The 12500-nt window shown below is 36.0% G+C and overlaps 1 protein-coding gene across 3 annotated transcripts in view; it reads right to left on the bottom strand.

Annotated features, from left to right (window-relative positions):
- Positions 1-3717: 3717 nt before the first annotated feature.
- Positions 3718-12500, bottom strand: part of LOC106878452 (uncharacterized) — a 51016-nt gene continuing 42233 nt past the window's right edge. For 2 of the 3 annotated variants that reach the window (XM_089344690.1, XM_089344692.1), the window contains 4 exons: positions 10897-11052; positions 9441-9566; positions 7689-7940; positions 3718-3874 (listed from right to left, as the gene is read on the bottom strand). In XM_089344690.1, the coding sequence (XP_089200816.1) occupies positions 3849-3874; positions 7689-7940; positions 9441-9566; positions 10897-11052 (560 nt within the window). In that variant the 3' untranslated portion in view covers positions 3718-3848. Of the gene's footprint in view, positions 5369-7688; positions 7941-9440; positions 9567-10896; positions 11053-12500 lie in introns of all 3 variants that reach the window. The other variant, XM_089344691.1, reaches the window with a different exon arrangement.

Raw genomic sequence — 12500 nt, 5'->3', positions numbered from 1 at the left:
TCACCTGTCTTAAGAGCCTATAATCGGTTAAGGTTGACAACTAATATAGATGACTATATTGACCAAATACCTCCTCTTTTTTCTTTTTTCTTTTTCTTCATTGTCTTCAGCAGTTGGTTTGTTTGGTGCTAAGAAATCCTTCTTAAGCTCCCTGTGTGATCAAAAGATTTTGATCAAACGATTGAACTATGAACACACTCAAACATATCTGAAAGAAGACTGTCATATATATATATATATATATATATTTGTGTGTGTGTGTGTGTGCTTATACCCCATCATCACTTAACAACCGATGTTGCTGTGCTTACATCCCTGTAACTTAGCCATTTAACAAAACACCCCAATAGAATAGGTACTAGGCTTACAAAGAATAAATCCTGGGGTCAATTTCTTTGACTAAAGGTGGTGCTCCAGCATTGCCACACTCACATGACTGAGACAAAATAATGAAAACCTATGCTATTTTAATCCCGAGCAACGTCGGGTATCTCTGCTAGTTTTAAATAACTCCATGCATTCTGTGTCAAATAGGTTTAGTGATTTTTTGCAACACATAAATTTCACTGATGAAATATAATTTCTTTCCTGTAACACCACATGCTACTTTATTTGATTTAAATGATTTCAGTTTACTATTTCTCACCATTTATGATAGTGATGTCACTACCTGTGTCTAATTGCATTTTAGACACTAGGGTTTTGATTCTCACCTTTATGAATTTTCTGTTCGTTGTACAAACTTTATTCTCTGATGACAAACTATTCATTTTTTCTTGTTTGGTCCAATTTTTTGCCATCTTAGTTCTGCAGTGCGGTTTACTGTGTCGTAAGTTCCCACTACGTAAACACTTCACTTTTTTGAATGGACACTCTTTTCTCAAGTACCTACCAACACATGCCATACATGGGTTTATCTCTTGATGTATATTGTGTTTCTTGCCATTGGCACTGTAATCGTGTTGTCACCATTATTATGTTACGGCGGTATTCCACATCTTATTATCTTTGACTTGTCTATTTTGCTATCACTGATAGCTCTGCAAGACAATGACTTTGAAATGTCTACTCTGACGGTAACTCGAACTTGTATATATCACATAACTGACACTGGCTCCAACTGAGAACACATGCAACGGCTCTACTACTACTGACCTCCTACAATAACTGACTGTCTGACTTTATAGTCGCTGGTTCACTATTCTTATCTATCATGTTAAAGAGAGATAACCTACATTCTATGAATAGAATTATGCCCCTTCCTCTTACAACATTCTTAATGCTTTTTGGGATTTTTGCTTTTTCATATTTCCTGAGTAGTCATATTATTTGAGCCTTAACATTACTCAAATCCCTAAACTAGACATCTAGTTTCATCCATTCCATAAACATTGTCAGTGAGGACTGCTCAAACAGCACATGTTTGGCTTAATCCACCTGATGATGTCTAAGGAAAAGATGAAACTAGATGTCTAGTCTGGGGATTTTCAAGTTGGCATGGAGCAGTTGCCTCCCCGATTAGCATTTATGTATCTGTGCTCTTCCTACAGCCTTAAGAGTATTTTAACTATTATTATTAGCAATGTAGGTGCATCAGCACCTTTAGCCACACTTAGTGACAATTAAATTTTTCCTATATCACCATCATCATCGTTTAACGTCCGCTTTCCATGCTAGCATGGGTTGGGCGATTTGACTGGGGACTGGTGAAACCGGATGGCTACACCAGGCTCCAATCTGATTTGGCAGAGTTTCTACAGCTGGATGCCCTTTCTAATGCCATATCATCATCATCATCATCATCATCGTTTAACATCCGCTTTCCATGCTAGCATGGGTTGGGCGATTTGACTGGGGACTGGTGAAACCGGATGGCAACACCAGGCTCCAATCTGATTTGGCAGAGTTTCTACAGCTGGATGCCCTTCCTAATGCCATATCATCATCATCATCATCATCGTCGTTTAACATCCGCTTTCCATGCTAGCATGGGTTGGACGATTTGACTGAGGACTGGTGAGACCGGATGGCTGCACCAGGCTCCAATCTGATTTGGCAGAGTTTCTACAGCTGGATGCCCTTCCTAACGCCATATATTTATATATAAATTATCCAGGTGGGTACTGTAAGAGCTCTCAGGTATATTCCAGGTTTCGGCAAACGGCAGGATCGCTTAGGGTGATCAATCCCACTGCAATTCTTCAGATGGCAAAATCTGGGGTTGCTTCAATGGACGGGGAATATTTTCAGGAGTATAAATCCAAAACGATTACAGAGAGTACAGAGACCAATGCATCTCCAAATTTGACTGTGGCCATGCTGGAGCTCTGCCTTAAAGTTAGTTAAAACATCCGACATGTGTCAGGTCATTTAACGACCTAATTATGCTGTATGATTAACTGTTAATTTTTTTAAAAAATTCTGAAGATGTACCAGTCTCTGTATTCTTTGTAAATGTTTTGTGTGTGTGTGTGTATGAGGATAGCTGCGTGAAAAAGTGCCACACCCTAACAGTTGAGGGAACCCGTGGAAGAGGTAGGCCCAGGAAGACCTGGGCTGAGGTGGTGAGGCAAGACCTTCGTACATTGGGCCTCACCGAGGCGATGACTACTGACCGAGACCTTTGGAAATGGGCTGTGCGTGAGAAGACCCGGCAAGCCAAGTAAGATCGTTGCCAGTGCCCCTGGACTGGCTCTTGTGCGGGTGGCACATGAGATGCACCATTTTGAGCGTGGCCGTTGCCAGTACCGCCTGACTGGCTCCTGTAGGATTTTCGAGCGAGATCGTTGCCAGTGCCCCTGGACTGGCTTGTGCGGGTGGCACATAAAAGACACCATTTCGAGCGTGGCCGTTTTCGTACGGGTGACACGTAAAAGCACCCACTACACTCTGAGTGGTTGGCGTTAGGAAGGGCATCCAGCTGTAGAAACTCTGCCAAATTAGATTGGAGCCTGGTGTTGCCATCCGGTTTCACCAGTCCTCAGTCAAATCGTCCAACCCATGCTAGCATGGAAAGCGAACGTTAAACGATGATGATGATGATGATGATATATTATATATAAAGGGCATTAACTGTGTATTAATGCCTCACGCTATCGAGGGACTAAATAAGTCACTTATTTAGTCCCTCGATAGCGTGAGGCATTAATACACAGTTAATGCCCTTTATATATAATTAAATATATCTATGAAGAAACGATGAATTTTTTCATTACAAAATTTTTCGTTATTTTTTCATTATGAGGTTTTTTCACGCTGACAACTTGATAAATTCTTATAAAGAATTTATCCTATATTATATATATATATATATATATATATATACAAATTAAAAGGGTAAAGGATTATCAATTTATTAATTAATTTCTGAACTTCGGTATATGGTGAAGCAAATATTTGCTGATCCCTTAATTATATTTATATATATATATATATATATATATATATATATATATATATATATATATATATATATATATATATATATATATATATATATATATATATATTTATATATATATATATACGTGTGTGTGTGTGTAGATAAATAGATAGAGAGATAGATATAAATATACACACTGATTATTTCTATCATGGTAATTTTTTTTCCTTTTCTTTCTCTTTTTTTTTTAAAAATCTTATAATCCTTGTTGAAACCATCTCCCAAGTTTAACCTTAAAATATTTTGGGTGAGATAAATAACAGTGAAACAAGAACTGTGTATGCCTGTGTCAGAGTCATCTTTGTTCTTTTATTTTTTTTTTTTTTTAAGTCTGTGTGAAACATCTTGGTTAATCTTGTATTTTGTCAAGGGCTTTCCAACATCTTCAGTGCAGAGGAGATGAGGTTCAGCAGAAAAAATCTAGCACACATTCTGTAAAAAAATGGAAAGAACATAAAGAGTTCTTCCTTCAAAAAATTCATTGTTTGATAGGAAATAGTGAAAGAAAAGGGGGTTTGTAATTAATGTTAAATTATGATAAATTATGTTAAAGTTATATAACAAAAAACATTATTTGTTCTATACATTAATACAAAGTAAATGTTAGAGGTAATACTTTATAATTGTAAGCACCTGTGTATGCCAGATCGTGGCTGGGTTGAAAGAATAAATTGGAAATGTAAAAATAAAACCAAAACACAAAGGATTCTGCGGTACACGTGTTTCAAGCTTTATAGTCGTTGCATCATTATTGGTGTATAATTGATAGTATAAAGCTATCTTCAGCCGCAAATGTATTCTCTCCCAAGAATTAATACAAAGATATATGTAATATAGTTGTTTTGCTTCATTGGCTGATTAAGTATGGAGATATGCATGTATGCTTGTGTATATGTCTACACCCTTAAATATATATGTGTATGTGTATATATATGTGTGTGTGCATAGATTAGATAGATAGATGGATAGATAGATAGATAGATAGATTAAATAGACAGGACAGAGACAGACAGATAGATTAGATAGACAAGCAGACAGACAGATAGCCATACTGATTTTTTTTCCTTAATTGGTTGGCACTCAAAGTTTCCCGTTTTTGTCTTGTTTAAACAGTTGAAAAAGCCACTAAAGTTAAATTTCAAGTTCAGCTCATTGTTATTACTGTACTAAATGTTCAGAACCCCTAATATCAGTAAATAAATGTTTAGTTGTATTCTATATATCTTCGTCAGCAAATACTAAATTTATATACAAATTATTTTGTTATTCTTTTACTAGTTTTAGACATTGGACTGGTGCCATACTGAGGCACCATATGAAGGGTTTAGTCAAACAGATTAACCCCCAGGATGTATTTTTTACAACTGATACTTATTCTATCAGTCTCTTTTGCTGAACCACTAAGGTACAGATGCAAAACATGCCAGCACTGATTGTTAAGTAGAGAGAGAAAGAACAAACACGCACACACACACACACACACATCTTTTATCATTTATCTTTCACTTGTTTCAATCATTGGACTGCAGCCATGCTGGACACAATCGAATGAATCAACTCCCAGTACTTTTTCTCTTTAAAGCCTGGTGTCTATTCTAATAGTTTTGTTTGCCAAATAGCTAAGCTAACGGGATGTAAACTCATCAACATCATATCACACACACACACACACACACACACACACACACACACACACACATCTACATACATATAAATTAATAGTGCTGTTCAAATTGACATTTTTGAATAATGTGAAACCTGAGGTATAAGCTTTTATAACAAATATGCAATTTAACTTCCCTGTGGTGAAACATAAGCAATGAGGTTACAACTCAAAGTTATCTCTCTGCCTCCAGAAGTAATAGGGATTATCTGACTAGTTTCTAAACTTCTTAGAACTTCATCAGGGAGAGAATACCACATTTTCTGTCCAAAGAGAGAATGAAAAGTTTATAGCTTTTTATAATGTATACAGACAGTGAGAGAACTAAATTGGTATGTCTAATTTGCATAACAGTGCAGCAGCTTGCTCAAATATTTTTTTCAATGATAATTTGAAATGTAAGAACCATAAGTAAGCATGCAGTTTTAAACTTGTGAAAATTGACAATCATTTGTCAAACAATTTAGGATGAATACATGGTGTATTTTATCAAGTCACCAGCATTATACAGGTTACCCTGTCCCTTACAGGACTAAAGGCTCCTTTTTATTTCATGCTGTCTCCATTCATTCAAAACAGACAATGTCACTGAAGCAGAAATATCATTATAGCAAATATTCTACTTAATACCACTTGCTTGACCTTAACCACTTGCTTGACCTTAACCACTTGCTTGACCTTAACCACTTGCTTGACCTTAACCACTTGAACATGTCCCTTAGTGACTGACAACATGTGCAGGAGTAGTGAGGGAGCATCGTAGCCATGTGTTGAAAGAGATTCTTTGGGGTTTGAATTAACTGTAACAAAAGCAGAGGTTGAAGGAAATATCAGCCATGATTTGGCAGAGTTTCTACAGCTGGATGCCCTTCCTAACGCCAACCACTCCAAATCAGATTGGAGCCTGGTGTAGCCATCTGGTTCACGAGTCCTCAGTCAAATCGTCCAACCCATGCTAGCATGGAAAGCGGATGTTAAACGATGATGATGATGATGATGATGATAGATATATATATATATATATAGATATATATATATATATATATATATATATATATATATATATATATATATATATATATATATATATATATAAATTGTTCATCGACAATGTCAAGAAATACCTTATATCATAGTGTATAAACATACAAGGAGACAAACAGATAGACAGGACTTTATTAGTTCCAATTTTAAGTGAAACCAGAAATTGTATCAAGTTAAAAAAAAAAAACATTTATTCCTTCGATGTATATTTTTTCTCATTAAAAAAAAGAAATTTGCTGTTTTTTTTTTTTTTTCTTATCTCACTTTTTACAAATAAGTTTTAATATAAGTTAATGAGTATTGTATATATATATATATATATATATATATATATATAGCATATATAATCATATATGAATGTGTGTACATATATATATATATGTATGTATATGTATATATTAGACTGTAGCCATGCTGGGGCACCACCTTGAAGAATTCTAGTCAAATTGATCGACTATAGTATTAGATGTTTTTTAAACCTGGTACTTATTCTATCAGTCTTTTTTTTTTTTTTTGCCAAACTGCTATGTTATGGGTATATGAAGACACCAATACCAGTTGCTATGTAATGGCAGAGGACAAACACTAAGACACACATACATACATACATAATAAATCCATATATATATATATATATATATATATATATATATTCTCTCTTTTACCCTCTTTTACTTGTTTCAGTCATTTGACTGTGGCCAAGCTGGAGCACCGCCTTTAGTCGAGCAAAGCGACCCCAGGACTTATTCTTTGGGTGCCTAGTACTTATTCTATTAGTCTCTTTTGCCGGACCTAAACACACCACCATCGGTTGTCAAGCGATGTTGGGGGGGGGGGACAAACACAGACACGCAAACATATACACACACATACATACATATATATATATATATATATATATATATATATATATATATATATATATATATATATATATATAATAATTTTCCCAGAGTGGTGAATAAATCGATATATCGAATTTGAAGTCTCTGTCTCTTTTGAATATGAAAATTTAAAAGTTTAAAAACCTTATATATATATATATATATATATATATATATATATATATATATATATATACATATATACATATACACGACGGGCTTCTTTCAGTTTCTGTCTACCAAATCCATTCACAAGGCTTTGGTCGGCCCAAGGCTATAGTAGAAGACACTTGCCCAAGGTGCCACGCAGTGGGAATGAACCCGGAACCATGTGGTTCGTAAGTAAGCTACTTACCACACACCCACTCCTGCACCTATATATATATATATATATATTGATAGATAGATAGATAGATCGATAGATAGTTATACAAATATGTGTAAAGACACATGGACACATATACACTCATACACACACACACACACATGAATATATGTGTTATTTCCTACTGGGCTGAGGTACTGCATAGATGCTCCATCATTAGCTAGATGCTGCTGCTGCTATTGTTGATGATGGTGATGCTAATAAGGATGTTGTTGTTGTTGTTGTTGGTAATGATAAAGTTTATTTGTTTTCAAAGTGTCTAAGGATTACCTAATTGTCTTTGGGAATTTTCAAAATCCCGGATTCGTTTCCCCGTTGTGATATCCGTTTCAAAATCATTTCTGTCCTGGTTGTTCCTGTTGCGAAGTCGTTTGTCTGAAAATGACCAACTGGTTTTGAAACCAGCACCAAACTTGTAAGGTGACCGTGCAATCAAATGCATTAGTGTACCAATGCGATGAAACAGCATGCAGAGAAACTGTAGCACAAAGATGAACCCAAACACTGCAAGGAAGACAAACCCTGGAAAGAGAAAAGGAAACAGGATAGTAAATGTATACACATATGCATACATATTTTCAATATCTGAGAAACATTTATATACTACCTTAGGTTTCATGCATTGGAATCCATGATCATCGTATAATCCATATATAAAATGGTAGTAATACCATTTCTATTTCAAATGTGGGGCATTTGAAATGTGTGCATTCCAGTGCATGAAACTTAATGTAGTGCACAAGTTCTACAAATAAAGAAATATTTATTCACAAGTCTCACTACTTGCCCACCCCCACACATATATGTGCATATATGTATGCATATATATGTTGTGCATGTGTATGTATGTATATATATATATATATATATATATATATATATATATATATATATATATATATATACACACACATATGTAAATTCATATATATATGCCTCTGCCTCTCTCATAATTCCTTGTCTTGCGAGTTACTTGGTTACCCTGCCAGTGCTGGTGCCATGTTAAAGGCATCCAGTCCACACTGTAATGTGGTTGGCATTTGGTAGGGCATCCAGCTGTAAAAATCATACCAAAACTAACTTCACCAGTACTAGTGACATGTAGAAAACACTAAGTCCACTCTGCAGAGTGGTTGGGGTTAGGAAGGGCATTCAGCCGTAAAATCCCTGCCAAAACAGACACAGTAGACTAGGGTAGTTTTTTCTGCCTGGCCAGATTTTGTCAACTGTCCTACCCATGCATGCATGGAAAATGGATGTCAAATTTAGATTCAGATGAATATGGTACTTAAGTTGAAGTACCAGAATTTAGTACGGTATTATCCATACAATTTCAAAGTAAGGTGATTAAAATCAAAATAAGCAACAAAGATATCCAGAGGTAATGCAGTACGACCGTTCCATGCAACTCCAGCTCTGCATTTACAAATTGATGTAATGATTACATTGTTCAATTAAATGGAGTTGCATGAAACAATCATACTGCATTACCTCTGGATATCCTTGTTGCTTATTTTGATATATATATATATATATATATATATATGTATAGTGGAAGCGCAATGGCCCAGTGGTTAGGGCAGTGGACTTGCGGTCATAGGATCGCGGTTTTGATTCCCAGACCGGGCGTTGTGAATGTTTATTGAGCGAAAACACCTAAAAGCTCCACGAGGCTCCGGCAGGGGATGGTGGCGAACCCTGCTGTACTCTTTCACCATAACTTTCTCTCACTCTTACTTCCTGTTTCTGTTGTGCCTGTAATTCAAAGGGGTCAACCTTGTCACACTCTGTGTCCCGCTGAATCTCCCCCGAGAACTACGTTAAGGGTACACGTGTCTGTGGAGTGCTCAGCCACTTGCACGTTAATTTCACGAGCAGGCTGTTCCATTGATCGGATCAATTGGAACCCTCGTCGTCATATATATGTATGTATGTATATGTGTGTGCATGTATATATCCATACATACTCTGTGTGTGTGTGTGTGCGTGCATGAGATTGGTATAAATCAAAAGTAAGGTTACCCAGTGGATTTGAACTGTAAACAGCAAGATTGGCCTGTGTAGCCATTGTAGCTAGAAGGACAAGCCAGATTGTGTTGCTGACCGCAATCACTAGCGTCCAGTTGTTCCTCAGTTCTCCTAGTTTACCTGAAACGACAGTGAAATAGATGGATATTTAACTGGAAGTAGAAATGACCAACAACATTATGCAGGATTAATCTTATGTTGTACCATTGATTTTAACAAAATGAATAAAGAATAAAGGATAAAGATCTTTTTTGAATCATTTAGACCCATAGTGTCGGTCTCTCTGTTTTCATGGTGTACACATAAACCAGTGGATGGGACACCAGTCGGTCGCAGGGTTACACACTTTAGCCAGCTGAGTGGACTGGTGCAAAGTGAAATGAAGTGCTTTGCTCAAGATCACATTGCATTGCCCAATCAAGAGATTGAAACAACAATCTTACAATCATATGAGCTCAACATCCTAACCACTAAGCCACACACATCCATTATATTCAAACAAATATTATTAACCCTTTGGAGACGGGGCCTCATTTGGAGTTTCAATGCCAAGAAGATGGAGCCTTTTCACAAGCCCTATTGAGAGATTGCACTTATTTTTCAAAGTAATTATAAAAAATAAAGTAATTACTTTACATACGAAATACCACTAAGCATTTTGCGCCGGGCATGCTAATGTTTCTGCCAGCTCGCCACATGGTGTATCTCTCTCTTTCTGTATATATATTCTTTTACTCTTTTACTTGTTTCAGTCATTTGACTGTGGCCATGCTGGAGCACCGCCTTTAGTCAAGCAAATCGACCCCAGGACTTATTCTACTGGTCTCTTTTACCGAACCACTAAGTTACAGGGACATAAACACACCACCATCAGTTGTCAAGCGATGTTGGGGTTGACAAACACAGACACACAAACGTACACACACACATACATATATATACATATATACGACAGGCTTCTTTCAGTTTCCGTCTTCCAAATCCACTCACAAGGCTTTAGTCGGCCCGAGGCTATAGCAGAAGACACTTGCCCAAGGTACCATGCAATGGGACTGAACCCAGAACCAAGTGGTTCATAAGCAAGCTACTTACCACACAGCCACTCCTACACCTATATATATATATATATATATATATATATATATATATATATATATATATATATATATATATATATATATATATATATATATATATATATATATATATATATATATATATATATATATATATATATATATATATATATATATATATATATATATATATATATACACTAATTGAAAATAAAAATAAAAATATAAACAAAAACGACGGAGTGCCAACAACAAAATATATATATACACACATACACTTATGTCAGATTAGTAGATTCTGCACGGTATACTGCAATGTCAACTACTATCCACCACTAACAGACACCATGTCACACTCAAGCATACTTAAATACCTTTCAGTTCGTCCTCTCTGCTGAAAGCTGATGATGGGTCCAGACACTCTTGGACAAGCTCCTTCCAAAAGTCATCCTCTACTGGATTCTCCTCTTCAAGATCGATCATGCGAGTCATGGAGAGGTCACGCTTGATTTGCATCTTGGTTCGTTCAGCTGTTTCATTCATCAATTTTGACAAATGTTTGGAAATTTAACAGGAAAAGAAAATGAATAAATTTTCATTTTTTTATTTGCATTTACTTTGTTAATGTCTCATGTAGTCTCAGGAGGGTCATTATGCCAACAATAAACACATGCACTGGTTCTATTTCACTTCTTTATTATTAGTCACCTTCTTTTATTTTTTTATTTGTTTCAATCATTAGACTGTGGCCATGCTGGGGCACCACCTTGAAGATCTTTTAATTGAGTGAATTAACCCCAGTACTTATTCTATTCGTGTCTTTGTCAAATTGCTAAGTTACAGGGATGTAAACACACCAAGACCAGTTGTCAGGTGGTGGTGGTGGGGGACAAAGGACACTCACACATAGTTATGTGTATATATATATATATATATATGTGTGTGTGTGTATATATAACAAGCTTCTTTCAGTTTCCGCATACCAAATCCACCCACAATGCTTTAGTCAGCCTGAGGCTTTAGAAGAAAATACTTGCACGAGGCACCACTCAGTGGAACTGAACCCAGAACCATGTTGTTGAGGAACAAGTTTATTACCACACAGCCATGCCTGCACCAATATGATTTATTTTCTAACCAACTAACAAATAAATTAGTTGTTTGAATAACTAAACAATTTGACAGAAAAGAAACAACTGAAATTGAATCAGTGTGTGTGTGTGAGTTTATTATGATTGGCATAACGACCCTCCCAAGTTGCAACAAAATCTGTTCCAATTCACAGTTTCATGTCAAGTATCTTACAAACCAAATACAAAAACAAAATATCCAATTTATTGTCTTCATTCTATGCAGTTGTGTGTGAATGGCATGTATGTGTAGTGTCTGTATACAAATGTATAGACATGTACAGGTACATTTGCATGTATTGTTTATCTTTTGTTTTAATCATTAGACTGCAGCCTTGCTGGAGCACTGCCTTGATGAATTCATAGTCAAATGAATCAGCCCCAGAGCTTAGTTTTTTGTTAAGCCTGGTATTTATTCTATCAGTCTCTTTTGCTGAACCACTACATTACAGGGATGTGTGTGTGTGTGTATCTGTTGAAAGATATATATTAGTGACAGAGGCAGTATTAATACCAAGAGGTAATATTTATACCCATTTAAATGTAGATGTTCTGTTAGAACAAACGATACTGTAGGAGTTACCACGAGAGAAATTCTCATATTGGCTTTTTGGTGCAAAATGCAGTCCTGTTTATATTGCTAGAAGGGAGATAAATCCTTGCCGCCTTATGTTTGTGTTTGTATGTGCATGTATACGTGTGAGTGGAGGTATCTGTGACTCTGTGCGTGTGCATGTTTATGTGTGTGTATATCTGCATGCCTGTGAGTGTATGTAGTTGTATATACATATGTGTGTGGCTGTGTGATTCAATATGCACATATGTGTGTGTATGTGATTCTATATGCA

Source organism: Octopus bimaculoides, chromosome 28, assembly GCF_046866305.1.
Source record: "Octopus bimaculoides isolate indiv1 chromosome 28, ASM4686630v1, whole genome shotgun sequence".
NCBI classification, from domain to species: domain Eukaryota; kingdom Metazoa; phylum Mollusca; class Cephalopoda; order Octopoda; family Octopodidae; genus Octopus; species Octopus bimaculoides.
This window is presented reverse-complemented; position numbering and strand designations above follow the sequence as displayed.